At 43.1% G+C, this 17,466-nt stretch overlaps 1 protein-coding gene across 3 annotated transcripts in view; it reads right to left on the bottom strand.

Moving 5' to 3' along the window:
* LOC308412591 (protein NLRC3-like) overlaps positions 1-16,226 on the bottom strand; it is a 29,713-nt gene extending 13,487 nt beyond the window's left edge. For 2 of the 3 annotated variants that reach the window (XM_080907069.1, XM_080907071.1), the window contains exons 1-8: positions 15,571-15,697; positions 14,054-14,183; positions 13,697-13,798; positions 12,619-12,697; positions 11,214-11,415; positions 9,259-11,059; positions 4,253-4,426; positions 3,072-3,245 (exon numbers count right to left, since the gene is read on the bottom strand). In XM_080907069.1, the coding sequence (XP_080763195.1) occupies positions 3,072-3,245; positions 4,253-4,426; positions 9,259-11,059; positions 11,214-11,415; positions 12,619-12,697; positions 13,697-13,798; positions 14,054-14,172 (2,651 nt within the window). In that variant the 5' untranslated portion in view covers positions 14,173-14,183; positions 15,571-15,697. Of the gene's footprint in view, positions 1-3,071; positions 3,246-4,252; positions 4,427-9,258; positions 11,060-11,213; positions 11,416-12,618; positions 12,698-13,696; positions 13,799-14,053; positions 14,184-15,570; positions 15,698-16,209 lie in introns of those variants that run through there. The other variant, XM_080907070.1, reaches the window with a different exon arrangement.
* Between the last annotated feature and the right edge of the window lie 1,240 nt (positions 16,227-17,466).

The following is a 17,466-nucleotide window of genomic DNA, read 5'->3' as shown; positions in this document are numbered from 1 at the left end:
GGCATCGGAGGATTCTTTGATTTTATGGATGACACTAGCCAGAAAAACGCAGATGAGTGTTTCGCTCGTGCAATCTATGCAACTGGCTCACCCCTGATGCTGACATCCAATGTGTACTGGAAGAGATTTTTGAATGCTCTCCGACCAGCATACATTCCCCCAACCAGACATGCATTGTCTACTCATCTACTGGATGAAGAGTTCAGTCGAGTTCAAGCAAAGGTGAAACAGACCATTGACCAAGCTGACTGTATTTCAGTCATCACTGATGGATGGTCCAATATCAGGGGACAAGGAATTATTAACTACATAATCACCACTCCTCAGCCTGTGTTCTACAAGAGTGTAGACACAAAGGAAAACGGACACACAGGCCAATACATTGCAGATGAGCTAAAAGTGATCATCAATGACCTTGGACCAGATAAAGTTTTTGCACTGGTCACTGACAACGCAGCCAACATGAAGGTTGCCTGGGCACATGTGGAGGAGACCTACCCACATATAACTACTATTGGCTGTGCAGCCCATACACTAAACCTTCTCCTAAAAGACATAATGGCACTAAAAACAATGGACACTCTGAATAAGAGAGTGAAGCAAGTTCTGAAATATGTTAAAGGCAAACAAGTAACTTCCGCTACATTTCTGTCAAAGCAAAAGGAAAAGAACAAGAGTACTACACTGAAGCTTCCCAGCATAACGCGATGGGGTGGTGTTGTTATCATGTTTGACAGCCTTCTGGAGGGAAAGGAGTCTCTGCAAGAGATGGCCATATCCCAGTCTGTAGGCATCGACAGTGACATCAAGAAGGTCATCTTGGATGATGTGTTCTGGGAAAGAGTATCTAGCAGCAGGAAAATCCTCAAACCTATTGCAGCAGCAATAGCGAAGATAGAGGGGGATGGTGCCATCTTGTCAGATGTCCAGTGCCTTTTTGCAGAACTCAAAGAAGAAATCCAGACAATTCTGCCCACTTCCCTACTACTGAAAGCAGAGGAAACGGCTGTGGTCAAGTCATTGGAACAGCAGAGGGAGCATGCACTGGCTTCATGCAGCCAGTGCATGCAACAGCATACATGCTGGACCCCAAATATGACAAGGGCATACTTTCTGGGGAGGAGATCAACGGTGCCTATGCGGTCATTACAGCCATGTCTGACCACCTGGGTCTCGATAAAGGCAAACTTCTAGGCAGTTTGGCAAAGTATCGAACAAAGCAAGGCCTTTGGAAAGGGGATGGAATATGGCAGTCATGCCAGCACATATCTGCAGCCACCTGGTGGAAGGGACTATGTGAATCTGAGGCCCTTGCACCTGTAGCCTCCATCCTCCTCCAAATCCCACCATCATCAGCCGCCTCCAAGCGCAACTGGTCACTGTTTGGCAACACCCACACAAAGGTTCGCAACAGGCTCACAAATGTGAGAGTGGAAAAGCTGGTCGGCATTCGGGCAAACCTACGGCTCTTTGAGCCTGACACAGAGCCATCCTCAACAAGGCTGGAAAGTGACACTGAAGAGGAAGACTCAGAGTTGGATGCTGAGGAAGTGGACATGTTGTTGGATGATGATGAGGTCCAGGAAGAGTCTATTGACTGAGCAAAAATGAGAAAAGAGGATTGCTTGAAGGAAGATTTGCATGTTTAATGGGACATTTTGGAGGATAAGTGGCATTTTTCATTTAACCTTTTGAATGGGACTTTGTGGAGATTTTTGGACAGGGGGCATTTTTGAATGAGCGGGGTTAGGGGATGGTAATATTGAACTCAACATTTCTGTTTTTATTCATCCATGAAACAAGTTATTAAAACGTGTTCTATTCTACTGTACTTACAAATAAATCTGTTGAAATATCTGTTGAAAACATTTTGCATGGAGGTTTTCTTATGATTTCTGTTTATATTTATGCTTGGAAATAATATATTCCCAGTTAGTTCTCCTAAATTCCCATTAATTTCCATAATTCCCATTATTTCCATGGAAAGTTTCCAATATGGAATATTTCCAAAATTCCCAAGCTTAACTTACCATGGAAATTTACCAGAAACTTTTTGGAAATTTACCGGAAATTTTCCACCCCTTTGCAACCCTAACTGACTCTATATCACACTTAAAGCTTCCTGTAAATGAAAGAATCAGTGAAAACGAGGCACTTCAGTTGATTTTAAACAAAAACTCTGAACATAACCTGATCCAGACCAGGTTATTGGTTCAGCATCAGTAACCATGGTGATGTAGCCAGGTAAACACAGAGACAGACAATTTATGCTCACAATCACACATCTCCAGTTAACCTTGCATGCATGTTCTTGGACTGTGGGAGGAAGAGTACCTGAAGACAACCCACATAGACCACACTATCACCCCTATTTACAGAATTATAATCTAATTAGATGATAAAGTAATAAATTATTTGGTATTTTAATAAAAATACATTTTAGCAATAGTTTATAAGTCAACAATTATAGTTTTAAAAAAAGTGACAAATCAAACAGTCAATAAATCTTCTACAGCTGAAACTAATGTAGACAATGTCGGGGGAGGAAGTAAAAGTAAAAACCAGAGACGATAACTACCAAAATAAAACGGGAAGTGAATAACATTCAAGCTCACTTTAAGCTCAACAGTCAAATTCAGTTTTATATTAATCTATTGTTTTGAATTTTTGTTTACATTTTATGTTTAAGTGAGGCAATGAGTCATATCACTATGACCAAATATATATTTCATCTTTTCAGTCAGAAATAATCAATTGATCATATTTTTATTACTAAAGTTTTCTGAAAATCAAATTCTGATATCTGAACAAACAGCTCTGTAAAAACCTTCAGAATACAGGAATCGAACTAGAAGGTTTGGTGGATGAAGCACTGCTAAAATAAAGAATTTGGACTCAGAGGAGCAGATGGGACATTTCATTGCAAATGAAAGACAGAAAGTGAACAAATATCACTAAAAACCCCAGACGCTAATTTCTACATTAAGACTTTTTTCAAATCAATTGACTGTTTATGCAGTAATAGAAATCAGGTTTAACATGATCATCGGTGGAACATTTTAAATCCTGACCTGAGAGTTTCCATTTTACAGCGTGGACTCTTCACTCCAGCAGACAGAAACTTCACTCCTGAATCCTGCAGGTCAGAGTTACTCAGGTCCAGCTGTCTCAGACTAGAGGACTGGGAGCTGAGAGCTGAGGACAGCGCTTCATAGCCTCTCTCTGAGAGCTTACAGTGACTCAGTCTGAAAAATGACACATAAACATTAAACACTGTTATTAAATTGCAATGAGGGTGCACTAAAGAGTTTTTAGATTTTTTGCAATAAATCCTGTTTATTGCAACACTAGGTCAACACTAGGGCTGCACAATTAATCGTTAGAAAATCGCGATCTCGATTCATACTTGTGTGCGATCTCATTTCCAAATGACAACGATTTAAAAAAAAAAAAAAAAAAAAAACGACGATTGTACCGCATTTTGATCCGGGACGTACTCTGCATGAAAACAAGCGCTCACTCTTCCTGCTCAACAAATGATAAGGGCGGAGCCTTATACCACGTGATACAGAAGCTGCCGTGTGATGCTAAAATTAGCAGGAAAAAAACAACGGAGAGCACGTCAGGGATGACGAGAAAGTGACAGGAGAAAATCCGTCCCGGTCAACCACCCAAACACCAATAACGGGAACCTTATACAGCGCTTCCCTACACCCGTCGAACTCGCGCAGGCACAAAGAAACTACGGAGGCTATTACTTATCACCCGACCAAAGATATGGCTCCATCAACACTGTGCAAAACGAGGGATTTAGGAAAACGATCAACACCCCAGACAAACACTACACAGTGCCGTCCCGCAACTATTTTTCTATTGTTGCACTACCTGCTCTGTACACGCAGCGTCGAGCAACGGTGGAGACGGAATTTCAAGCAGGACAACATTTTGTTGTTTTTATGTTTATTTATTGTTTTTATGTTCAGTCTCAACTGTTATGAAGTTGATGTGCAGTTAATAAGTGCAATAAATATTTATACTGGAAAAGAGAATCGTGAGAGAATCGTGATCTCAATTCTAAGCCAAAAAATCGTGATTCTCATTTTATGCAAAATCATGCAGCCCTAGTCAACACTAAGAGATGACACTAACATAAAACTATTACAGAAGTTTAACTGACTTTTTTCCCCATTTAGTGGCTTCTTATTGGTTAATTCTGTCAATTCATGAAAAGCACAACATAACTTGATCTCACCTCAGAGTATTCAGTTTACAGTGTGGACTTCTCAGTCCTGCAGAAAGAAACTCCACTGCTGGATCCTGCAGGTTGTTGTTACTTAAGTCCAGCTCTCTCAGTGTAGAAGACTGGGAGCTGAGAACTGAGGACAGAGCTTCATACCCTCTTTCAGAGAGATCAGGGACACTCAGCCTAAAAAACAAAAACAAAATAAAGACATAATCTGAAAAATTGTCATTTGATAACAAACTGTTTGTGATTAATTTAAATCACTTCTTGTGTTGAACCTTTGAAAGAAAGACAAATGTCAGTGTGCATTACTATTTATGGCTAAAAAACGTTTTAGTTTAAAAATGTTCCCTGTGTAAATATAAAGACCTGGAACTTGTTCATTAAATGCTAAACAAAAACAAGTGATGACTCATTCTGTGAACAGGTGACAGTAGGGCTGCACGATTTTGCATAAAATGAGAATCACGATTTTTTGGCTTAGAATTGAGATCACGATTCTCTCACGATTTTCTTTTCCAGTATAAATATTTATTGCTAGGGATGGGTACCGGTGTCCGGTGCCATGATGGCACCGGTTCTGACATAAACGGTAGTAACCAGACCGAAAAGCAGCGCACATTTCGGTGCTTTATTTCGGTGCTTTTTTTTCCTGAGCTGTGATACACTTCTAGCCAATCATTTTACGTTTCCGAGGATAGTAGGCGGGGCCGGGTACGTACGTTCTGTTAGAGCAGAGCTACAGATTAAAAATGTCCAAGGCGAAGCGGTCAAAGTCTGGCTGTACTTCACAGCAAAAGATGCAAACTCAGCAGCAACAAGTGCTTTAAGCTGATACTGTGATACTGTCAAAGGAGGTAACACCTCGAATCCGATGAAACACCTGGCGACGCATAGCGTTTTTTTTAAAAGCCAAGAAATGCGCCGTATTTGATAGCTTGCTGCGAGACCTCACACCGAGCGCATCTACTGCGGGTGTGGTGCCTGTTATCGACCCGGAGTTAGAACATCCCCCAAAAACCCGAAGAGGAGAGTCCTGGCCCCTAGCCCTGCCAGTGTAGCAGAAATGATGAGGATGATGATGCAGTAGCAGCCGTTCTTCTCTGCGTGAGTAGCTTAATGTTGTTCGTGTGTAATTTACGTTGAGTAGGCTAACCACGTTATTATATTAATGCATGTAAGGTGAACTAGCAAACATCATCATAGCTACAGTGGGGCAAAAAAGTATTTAGTCAGCCACCGATTGTGCAAGTTCCCCCACTTAAAATGATGACAGAGGTCAGTAATTTGCACCAGAGGTACACTTCAACTGTGAGAGACAGAATGTGAAAAAAAAAAAATCCATGAATTCACATGGTAGGATTTGTAAAGAATTTATTCGTAAATCAGGGTGGAAAATAAGTATTTGGTCACCTCAAACAAGGAAAATCTCTGGCTCTCACAGACCTGTAACGTCTTCTGTAAGAAGCTTTTCTGTCCCCCACTCGTTACCTGTATGAATGGCACCTGTTTGAACTCATCATCTGTATAAAAGACACCTGTCCACAGCCTCAAACAGTCAGACTCCAAACTCCACCATGGCCAAGACCAAAGAGCTTTCGAAGGACACCAGGAAAAGTATTGTAGACCTGCACCAGACTGGGAAGAGTGAATCTACAATAGGCAAGCAGCTTGGTGTGAAAAAAATCAACTGTGGGAGCAATCATCAGAAAATGGAAGACATACAAGACCACTGATAATCTCCCTCGATCTGGGGCTCCACGCAAGATCTCATCCCGTGGGGTCAAAATGATCATGAGAACGGTGAGCAAAGATCCCAGAACCACACGGGGGGACCTGGTGAATGACCTGCAGAGAGCTGGGACCAAAGTAACAAAGGTCACCATTAGTAACACACTACAACGGCAGGGAATCAAATCCCGCAGTGCCAGACGTGTTCCGCTGCTGAAGCCAGTGCATGTCCAGGCCCGTCTGAAGTTTGCCAGAGAGCACATGGATGATACAGCAGAGGATTGGGAGAATGTCATGTGGTCAGATGAAACCAAAGTAGAACTTTTTGGTATAAACTCAACTCGTCGTGTTTGGAGGAAGAAGAATACTGAGTTGCATCCCAAGAACACCATACCTACTGTGAAGCATGGGGGTGGAAACATCATGCTATGGGGCTGTTTTTCTGCCAAGGGGACAGGACGACTGATCCGTGTTAAGGACAGAATGAATGGGGCCATGTATCGTGAGATTTTGAGCCAAAACCTCCTTCCATCAGTGAGAACTTTGAAGATGAAACCAGGCTGGGTCTTCCAACATGACAATGATCCAAAACACACCGCCCGGGCAACAAAGGAGTGGCTCCGTAAGAAGCATTTGAAAGTCCTGGAGTGGCCTAGCCAGTCTCCAGACCTCAACCCCATAGAAAATCTGTGGCGGGAGTTGAAAGTCCATGTTGCTTGGCGACAGCCCCAAAACATCACTGCTCTCGAGAAGATCTGCATGGAGGAATGGGCCAAAATACCAGCTACTGTGTGTGCAAACCTGGTAAAGACCTATAGTAAACGTTTGACCTCTGTTATTGCCAACAAAGGTTATGTTACAAAGTATTGAGTTGTATTTTTGTTATTGACCAAATACTTATTTTCCACCCTGATTTACCAATAAATTCTTTACAAATCCTACCATGTGGATTCATGCATTTTTTTTCACATTCTGTCTCTCACAGTTGAAGTGTACCTCTGGTGCAAATTACTGACCTCTGTCATCATTTTAGGTGGGGGAACTTGCACAATCGGTGGCTGACTAAATACTTTTTTGCCCCACTGTACATGCGGCTGTCTTCTTGTTTGATGGCAGATACTCCCTTCACCCTGGCCAAAAAGGCTAAAATGACCAAAGAAAAAGTGGAAAACAGTTAAACATGAGAGGTTTTTGGACAAAGTTTGTGTTTTTTCCATTGTTTAAGCACTGCTTCCAGTCAAGAGTGATACCATATATGCCCCATAGCTGCAGGAAAGGCACACATTGTTATCTTTTTACAAAAAAACAGCTGAGCATGAGAGGTTTTTGGACAAAGTTTGTGTTCTCCATTCTTTAAGCACCGTTTGAGCACCGTTTGAGCACTGGCACCATTTCAAAAGTACCGGTTTGGCACCGGTATCGGATAAAACCTAAACGATACCCATCCCTATTTATTGCACTTATTAACTGCACATCAACTTCATAACAGTTGAGACTGAACATAAAAACAATAAATAAACATAAAAACAACAAAATGTTGTACTGCTTGAAATTCCGTCTCCACCGTTGCTCGACGCTGCGTGTACAGAGCAGGTAGTGCAACAATAGAAAAATAGTTGCGGGACGGCACTGTGTAGTGTTTGTCTGGGGTGTTGATCGTTTTCCTAAATCCCTCGTTTTGCACAGTGTTGATGGAGCCATATCTTTGGTCAGGTGATAAGTAATAGCCTCCGTAGTTTCTTTGTGCCTGCGCGAGTTCGACGGGTATAGGGAAGCGCTGTATAAGGTTCCCGTTATTGATGTTTGGGTGGTTGACCGGGACGGATTTTCTCCTGTCACTTTCTCGTCATCCCTGACGTGCTCTCCGTTGTTTTTCCCGCTAATTTTAGCATCACACGGCACAGCTTCTGTATCACGTGGTATAAGGCTCCGCCCTTATCATTTGTTGAGCAGGAAGAGTGAGCGCTTGTTTTCATGCAGATTACGTCCCGGATCAAAATGCGGTACAATCGTCGTTTTTTTTTTTTTTTAATCGTTGTCATTTGGAAATGAGATCGCACACAAGTATGAATCGAGATCGCGTTTTTCTAATGATTAATCGTGCAGCCCTAGGTGATAGGCAAGACTGTAAGTATGTAGCAATGAGAGGGAAGGCTGGCTCATATCCTGGTGAGTGAGGGTTAGTTACTCTAGGAAAAGGTCAAGGTATGATTGAGAGATTCTGGGAGACTGAACCAGTGAAATGGAAATTCGTTCAATTAAAGCAGATATAGTGATTAGTCCTTCCATCAGTCGTCCACAAAGCAGTGAGATAAAGTCTCAAGTCTCATTCTGCACAGTGTAAATGTCAGTGTCCTCCGGGTCCTCACTGATCATTGCATTCTGTCACAAATTGTCATGGTTCACAGACTGTGTACAGTCGGAAATCAAAGTGCACGACATTGGAGAGATTGAAAAACAATCAAGCATGCAGATCTAACAACAGGAAACCAGAAGAAACACGAGGAATATAATTGATTCAGCAGCTGCAGATCCTTGGAGCTGTACTGGTGAGGCAGATTGTAACATATAGAAGTGAACTCATCTTCAGCTGAGCAGTGCACTGATGCAGAGCAATAAGACCAGAGGAGCAATGAGGGAGTTGATCACCTACGGCTCCATCACAGTCTTTGAACGTCTTCAGTCAGTACAGAATCATGCTGCGAGGCTTTTAACCAGCACATTAGACTGGACATTACTCCAGTTTAATCTCTTCACACTGGTAACCAGTTCATTTTAGGCGTTATTTAAAGTTTTAGTCCTTACTTTTAGTCCCAGTTTATGTTTCTGACTTTCTACAATCCTACAGCTCTTCTCACATCTGAGATCTTCCAGTCAAAGGCTTTTACTGGTCCCACTAACTCATTTATTCAGACTCTAGTATTCAGAGTGGCCTTTAACTAGTTTTAGGCTGTATGATGTTCAGTGTTTGCTGTTTAATGTTTTTATCTTCTGTGTTTTTATTGCCTGTTTCTATTGTAAAGCACTTTGTGGTTTTTGACCTGTGAAAGCTGCTGTTTAAATAAAGTTTACTTACAGGATGATTCTGGACGTGACTTTGATAAAAGCTGACACCCAGATATGTTTAAGAGACTCTGACATTTACTGCTGCCATCAAACATTAACTATAATATACTGTATTTAGTGCTGATGATCATGTAAAAAAATATGTTTAAGTTTTTAAGGGTCCATCACACATGATACTGTTTATGTTATAAATAAAGCCTGATCACATGTTTACTCACAGAGCTTTGTTGGAGGCTTTGACCACTGGCAGCAGCCTCAGAAGAGCCTCCTCTGAAGCAGAGTATTTCTTCAGGTCAAACACATCCAGATCTTCTTCTGATGACAGTAAGATGAAGACCAGAGCTGACCACTGAGCAGGAGACAGATAATCTGTGGAGAGACGTCCTGATCTCAGAGACTGTTGGATCTCCTCCACTAGAGAACGATCATTCAGTTCATTCAGACAGTGGATCAGATTGATGCTTTTCTCTGCAGACAGATTCTCACTGAGCTTCTTCTTGATGTACTGGACTGTTTCCTGATTGGTCTGTGAGCTACTTCCTGTCTGTGTCAGCAGACCCCGTAGGAGAGTCTGATTGGCCTGCAGTGAAAGACCCAGGAGGAAGCGGAGGAACAAGTCCAGGTGTCCATTTGGACTCTGTAAGGCCTTGTTCACAGCACTCTGGTGGAGAGATTGAAGTTTTGGTTTGTTAAATAATTTAGATTTCTTGGAGGTTGTTTGTTGTTCTTCCAGCAGATTGAGTCCAGAGTTGATGAAGGTCAGATGGACATGAAGAGCAGCCAGAAACTCCTGAACACTCAGATGGATGAAGCAGAACACCTTGTCCTGGTACAGTCCTCTCTCCTCTTTAAAGATCTGTGTGAACATTCCTGAGTACACTGAGGCTGCTCTGATATCGATGCCACACTCTGTCAGGTCTGATTCATAGAAGATCAGGTTTCCTTTCTGCAGCTGATCAAAAGCCAGTTTTCCCAGAGACTCCATCATCTTCCTGCTCTCTGGACTCCAGTGTGGATCTGTCTCAGCTCCTCCATCATACTTGACCTTCTTCACTTTGGCCTGAACCACCAGGAAGTGGATGTACATCTCAGTCAGGGTCTTGGGCAGCTGTCCTCCCTCTCTGGTTTCCAGCACATCCTCCAGAACTGTAGCAGTGATCCAGCAGAAGACTGGGATGTGGCACATGATGTGGAGGCTTCGTGAAGTCTTGATGTGGGAGATGATGCTGCTGGCCTGCTCCTCATCTCTGAATCTCTTCCTGAAGTACTCCTCCTTCTGTGGGTCAGTGAACCCTCTGACCTCTGTCACCATGTCAACACAATCAGGAGGGATCTGATTGGCTGCTGCAGGTCGTGTGGTTATCCAGAGGTGAGCAGAGGGAAGCAGTTTCCCCCTGATGAGGTTTATCAGCAGCACATCCACTGAGGTGGACTTTCTAGGGTCAGTTAGGATTGTAGTTTTGTGGAAGTCCAGAGGAAGACGACACTCATCCAGACCATCAAAGATGAACACAACCTGGAAGTCTTCAAAGCTGCAGATTCCTGCTTCTTTGGTTTCAGTAAAGAAGTGATGAACAAGTTCCACCAAGCTGAACTTTTCCTCTTTCAGCACATTCAGCTCTCTGAAAGTGAATGGAAATATGAACTGGATGTCCTGGTTGGCTTTGTCTTCAGCCCAGTCCAGGCTGTATTTCTGTGTTAAGACTGTTTTCCCAATGCCAGCCACTCCCTTTGTCAGCACAGTTCTGATTGGTTCGTCTCTTCCAGGTGAGGCTTTAAAGATGTCTTCTTGTCTGATGGTTGTTTCTGGTCTGTCTGGTTTCCTGGATGCTGTTTCAATCTGTCTGACCTCATGTTCATCATTGACCTCTGCAGTCCCTCCCTCTGTGATGTAGAGCTCTGTGTAGATCTGATTCAGGAGGGTTGGGTTTCCTGCTTTAGCGATGCCCTCAAACACACACTGGAACTTCTTCTTCAGGGTGGATTTAAGGTTACGATGACAAACAGCAGCTGGAAATTCTGAATAATAATAATAAAAATACAACTTCAACAATCATATTTTACAAATCGCTGACGACATTTTCTGACCCACTGAGAAATGACTGAACACACTGGTGTCATGAGTGTCTCATTTATCTAACAGCTTAAAACCTTAAGTAAGAAATCCTCTTACGTCTCTGCAGACGGTCAGCCAGCTCCTCCTGCTTCATTCTCCTCAGGAAGTCCACTGTGATCTTCACAAATGCCTCTCTGCTGCTCCTCTGCTCATCATCCTCCCTCTGAAACTCCAAGCACTGGGGCTTATTTGGATTCAGAGCCTTCTGGATCTTCTTCAGCTCGTTCTTCACAAAAGTGATGATGTTGTCCTCCAGCAGCTGGAACAGAATATTTATGAATGACCCACCACTCTGAACTTCAGTCCACACAACATCCACTTCTTTACAATCAAGAAGCATATCATCCACGATCTCCTCACCAATTATAAGTTTGACTTTATCTGATTAACTGAGAATTTCTCCACAACTCCACGGTCCCAAAACGCTGATTCTGTTCATATGAATGCAGCGATTTCAGTGGGAGAAACATTTCACTGGTGTTCAGAGCTGAACTACCAACAGGTTGATGATCGAAGCCAGAAACTTGGCGATGTTATAGGTGACTGAGTTGATCGTACAGACAGCTGGTCTTAAAGGTTCACTCTGTTTACACATACAGATCAGTATTTAAGGTTTGACTCTCATCATCCACTGGAGCACAAACTGGGCGTCATCAGGACGCTACAACACAGAGCGAACGCCATCCCCACAGACACAGCAGCCAGGGAGGCAGAAGAACATCACATCAAGAAGGTCCTGAGGAAATGTGAACCAGCTGACCAAACACATCCTGCTGCAGGATGTTAACATAGCAGCACACTGATGATCCACTCACTGTGAACAACACATTTGGACCTGATTTGCTGCTCTGGTTTACACGTGTGTGTAACTCTTAGAGCTGATTGGCTGCTTTTTATGGGGGCTGGGTCTTTGGAAAGTGAGCAAACCACAGTTTTAGTAACACACCCTGAACTGCACACTTTAACAAACAACATGAGATTTTAACTGTAATGTAAAAATCCTGTGATTCACTGTTATTAAGCACAAACACATCTATGGCCCCGTTTCCATTAGTAGCTGCTCAGATCGACTCGCCACAGGTCGCCACGACTGGACTGGATCCACTGGTTTCCATTACACCACCTAATGTGGTCGTCTGAATACAGCAGAGTGTTGACTCACATCATTAGTAAGTGCTAATGCTGCTAATTTCCATCATATTTGTCATTTATTTCTCAGAGTTATTGAAGAAACAGTTATTCAGCTTCATTCCCACTGATCTCGACTACAAACTGTTTCACTTTGGTTTCTGTTTAAAGCCTCGATGTTTAAAACGTTTCCCTGTGATCACATTTGCACCGTCTGATTTCAAAGTTTGTTTCTTTTGGTCATTTAGTCCACAGAGTCCTTGGTGTTCTGAAAGGGACCTATAAACAAATGTATTAATATTAATAATAAAGTAGTTGTTGTACATGTACAGACCATAAACATGGAGTCCAGCTGTGTTTGATGCTGCTGGGCAGACTGACCACTGGGACCCTCTGAGCTCTGCTGCTCCACTCTGTGGATGAACCATGGACACACACATGAAGCCACTTTCATTATTAAAATGTGAATTTAGCCTCTAAAAGCTGTGTTCAGTCAGTGTTGCTGCTTCCGTGTGTCTGACCTCACGTATGTGCTTCTGAAAGAACTGTTAAAAATCCCGTAAACACTTTTTAACCTGTGAAAAAACCTTTTCAGAACAGTTTAAGCTGTTATATGTTGAACTCTTGGCTGACATCATATTAAATGTGGCGATCGTGGCTCAAGAGTTGGGAGTTCGCCTTGTAATCGGAAGGTTGCCGGTTCGAGCCCCGGCTTGGACAGTCTCGGTCGTTGTGTCCTTGGGCACTTCACCCGTTGCCTACTGGTGGTGGTCAGAGGGCCCGGTGGCGCCAGTGTCCGGCAGCCTCGCCTCTGTCAGTGCGCCCCAGGGTGGCTGTGGCTACATTGTAGCTGCCATCACCAGTGTGTGTGTGTGTGTGAATGGGTGAATGACTGGTTGTGTAAAGCGCTTTGGGGTCCTTAGGGACTAGAAAAGCGCTATATAAATACAGGCCATTTACCATAAATGCTGTGGACTCAGAATATGATGTCACTCAAGTTTACATGTGTGTGAAGGCAGACGAGTCAGTACTTTGGTGATACAGTGTAAAGCTGCACTGATTTCCATGAACAGCACTGTGGTTCAGTGTTGTCCTGATGGAGTAACAGCAGCCAGTATGATCCAGGCTTTAGCTGCTGGGTCTCTGTGTGACCTCTCAGACTGTTTAACAGATCAGACACAAAGAGCATCAGAGCTGTTCTTTAAAGACAAACATGAACCCACTCAGGTCACACTTTCCCCACAGATATGAGCATCACTGTCCTCAAACAGCAAATGACCAAGTCGAACATTTGGATCTTTTCTCTTTCATTGTTTTCTTTTTAATGAATCTTTGTAACAATCTGAGGATGTTTCAGGTCATATTTATCCAGGAAACACAAACATGTAAAGGAGTCATCACAGCTCTCTGACCTCGTTGCTCCAGGTTCACCACTGAAGTCTGGATTTCCACCTTTGGACCGGTCACTCCTCACAGACGGACAGCTGGACCCTGCAGACTGTGACCTCTGACCTCTGCAGACACAAACATGATTGAAGCAGCTGTGATCACACAGACTGCAGATAATGCAGCTGTTTCCTGTCAGTAACATCCTCTTAGATTAGAGTTCAGCTTTTTACAGGAAAACTGGACAAAACTGATATTTGTTACAAACTCATTTTCATTTCCTCTCAGCTCACAAACACAGTCAGACAATCAACCAGAGTCAACACTGATTATAATGTCAGTGCAGAATTATTTCTGTTACTCAGTGAGTTCAGCTCTCTGACCTCGTTGCTCCAGGTTCACCACTGAAGCCTGGATTTTGATCTTTGGACCGGTCACTCCTCACAGACGGACAGCTGGACCCTGCAGACTCTGCTCTGTCCTCCTCTTCCTCCATCATCATCTTCAGTCAGTCTGAGAGGTAAACCACAAACACTCAGTGAGTTCACATTAACAGGAGTAACCGAGTTACAGTCGCTGACCTCTGACCTGTCATGTGACCTAGAAACCAGGTCAATATGTCTGTAGGTTCAGTCATCCAGGTCATGTGATCTAAGGAGCTTGGAAAGAAAAGAGACGTCTTTAAGTTTCTGGAAGACGTTTCATCCGAGAAGCTTCTTCAGTTTTAAAACCAAACGGTGGAGAGTCCCAGATATTTAAACCTGAGACGGAAAGAAAGCATGTCGCTGACCCACCACTGATCATGATCAATGGTGGGTCAACAATATAAACACTTATTTCAAGGATGAAACTGTGAGTCTGATCACTTGAGCACAAACATCTGGAGCACAAACATCTGGAGCACAGACATCTGGAGCACAGACATCTGGAGCACAGACATCTGGAGCAGCATGTCAATGCTGTTGGTTGAGATGCTGAAGACTGAAGTCCAGGCAGCTCCAGCAATGATCCACTGATGTGGTTTTATTCCACGTATGAATGTTGTTATTGACAGAGATGAAGTTACTCAAAAAAGTCATTATTACACATATTACACAGAACACTTTAATTAAAAGTAATGGAGTATGTTACGTCATTACTCCTCATAACAGTACTTTCATGTTACTGTGTAAAATGAGCTGAAACACTGTCTCATAATCACCATAATCTAAAGCTGAGGTACAGCCCCACACACCAACACAGATCCTGATGAGGTCACGTGATGTTTCTCTGAGTGTTTATGAACACAAATCAAAGATGAAACAGCACAAAGACACTTCAAAGTGATTCTACTGTAGAAACATGAACAGGTAGAAACCTGCAGCCTGACTGCTCATCACTTTGTTACCTGTTCAGGTTCAGCAGCAGCAGCTCACTTTATCACGGTGCTGGTCTGGGGTCAGTGTTTACTCAGCTTTAACATCACTCTGGGTTCTTGGCTAGCTTAGCGTTAGCTTAGCTTTAGCTTAGCGTTAGCATGCTGTCAGGTGTCTCGTGTGGTGTGTAAATATTAATCACAGTGACAGTAAAGGAGGTAAAGGGCTGTGACGTCATCACGTACGCTGCGTCCTCTGAGTGAACTCACAAAGTACAAACTACAAGCACACAAACACGAACGTAGCTCAGAGTGGCGGACACACTCGGCCTCGTTGGTCCAGCTGTGAGTCCGTTACCGTGAACTATGGAGCGGCAGATTTGTGCTGAACTAAGCTGCACACAGCTGATGTTAGCCAGGAAACATTACACACTGACTTTAATACAAACACACACAGTTTGTTGTGTGAAGAACTCAAACATGAGCTGAACAAACAGTAAAGTTCCTAAAGACAAACTGTTAAAGGAGGAAACAAAGCAAACTTACAGTTTCTTCACACACCAACAACAAGCGCCACTCCACGAAGTTCAGGAAGTGAAAGTAAACTTTCAGCCTAATGCGGCGTTTGAAGACAATCAGGGGCTTTGAAACACTATGCTGCGTTCAGGTGCACCTCAGAAACTCCTAAACCTCTGGCAGGCTGTGATTTATTTCTGCTGGTTTTCCAGTTTGAAGCACAAACATCTGTCATCACTTTGTTGTTCTTCTTCCTGCAGCGTTTGAATGTTTCAGCACTGAACTGATGTTTGTTCAAAGCTCATTTCAACCTGTTGAAGTCATGAATGAAAGTGCAGACTGAGAGTGGATCACATGATGTTTAAGGTGTGTCATGTTGACATGTTCAGTATTGTCACACATGTCTAGATTGTCCCTGATATCAGAACTGCTCAAACACTGATGATTATATTTGAAGAATTATTCCTGATGGCAGCAAAGTTTGAATGGAGCTCTCTGTCTGTGCTGATTTGTCGCCCTCTGGAGGTCAAAGCACAAACTGCATGATTTCAGTGTAACCACTGACCGATGGATGCTTCGTAAATGCAATCGCAACACACCTATTACCTGTAATATACACCTGTAAATGTATTCTGTTGGTTTACTCTTATTTCAAACGACGTTTCTTACCTTTGATCAATGAATGAGGAGCGTTGGGATGTGTTGCGAGCGTTGAGTTACTTATTTTCTCTCCCGAAACGTAAAAGAGGAGATTTTTTAAAAGTGCCGCCGCATCTCAAACTCGCAACAGCGCCGGAAGACCGTAGTGGCCAAAAGTATATTACACCCGTAGTGGTTTAGCACTACCATAGAGAAACGGTTTAGGCCGTTTAGCTAAACAATCCCAGGCTCCCGCGCGGGAATCTACCAGCAATTCTTATGTGCCATGACTACTAAGCAGTTACCACAAATTTTGCAGATATGCCAATAATCATTCAACCATGAAAGGTTTTTATTTACAGACAGAACAGTTTGTTATACCTGGAGTAAAAAACACTTTTATCACAAATGTTGTCAATGTTCTTTCAAATTGTGTCTCGTTATTGTTCTCCTGCATCCTGCTGTCTAAACCCAGCAGCAAGATTATAACCTGGAATGTCTTTGTTTGTGTTTGGAATCAATTTTGTTTAATATAATTGTTTATTTTTTCACTGCATGTCAAGATGCAGAAGAAAGTTGCGCCATATCCAGGGAAAATCTCTGTGGCGTTCCACAAGGGGCCACTTGGATACCTTCTCCAGGACTCGTCAAAAGAAGCTCGAAGGATTAAAAATGACCCCAAGCTTCAGGACAAGTCTGCACCTGTGAGGGAGGACGATGCTCTGACTGTCATCTATCAGAGAGGAGGGGATGCCTCTGACATGAAGGAAGTGCAGGGAGAGTACATCCTGCAGTTTGGAAAATATAAAGGGAAATCTTTCCGGTGGCTTCTGGAGAATGATGTCGGGGACACCATGTACCTGATCAAAGATCTCCAGAAGCAAGAGGCTGCAGGGACCTCTGTGGAAGAAGGGCATGGCAAGGAGAGCTTGCATTCATTTGTACAGTATGCCCTCAGCTTTGCAGAGATAAAAACTCTTCTGAGCTACGAGACCAGCAGAGTAAGTGTTGCTGCAGAAGCCTCTGAGGATGATCAGCTGGTTGGCTTTGGCTCACGAGCCAAGAGCACCTGGAAGGAGATTTGGGACGGCAGAGGTGACGGCTATGCAGACCTTATCATGAGGAAGAGCTGCAGTCAAGGAACACGGCTGCATGAGCTGCAGCAGTGCCTGCGGAAGAAGTAGCAGTCTGCGCCTGCTACTACAAACGCCCCAACTAAACAACCTCTTGGTAAGTTGTTTTAATAATATTTTAATAACATTGTTGACATGAAATATAAATTCAGTA

The sequence above is a fragment of the Rhamphochromis sp. 'chilingali' genome (assembly GCF_963969265.1).
Source record: "Rhamphochromis sp. 'chilingali' genome assembly, chromosome: 16".
NCBI classification, from domain to species: Eukaryota; Metazoa; Chordata; class Actinopteri; order Cichliformes; family Cichlidae; genus Rhamphochromis; species Rhamphochromis sp. 'chilingali'.
Note: the sequence above shows the minus strand (reverse complement) of the source record. Positions and strands in the feature narration are given on the sequence as shown.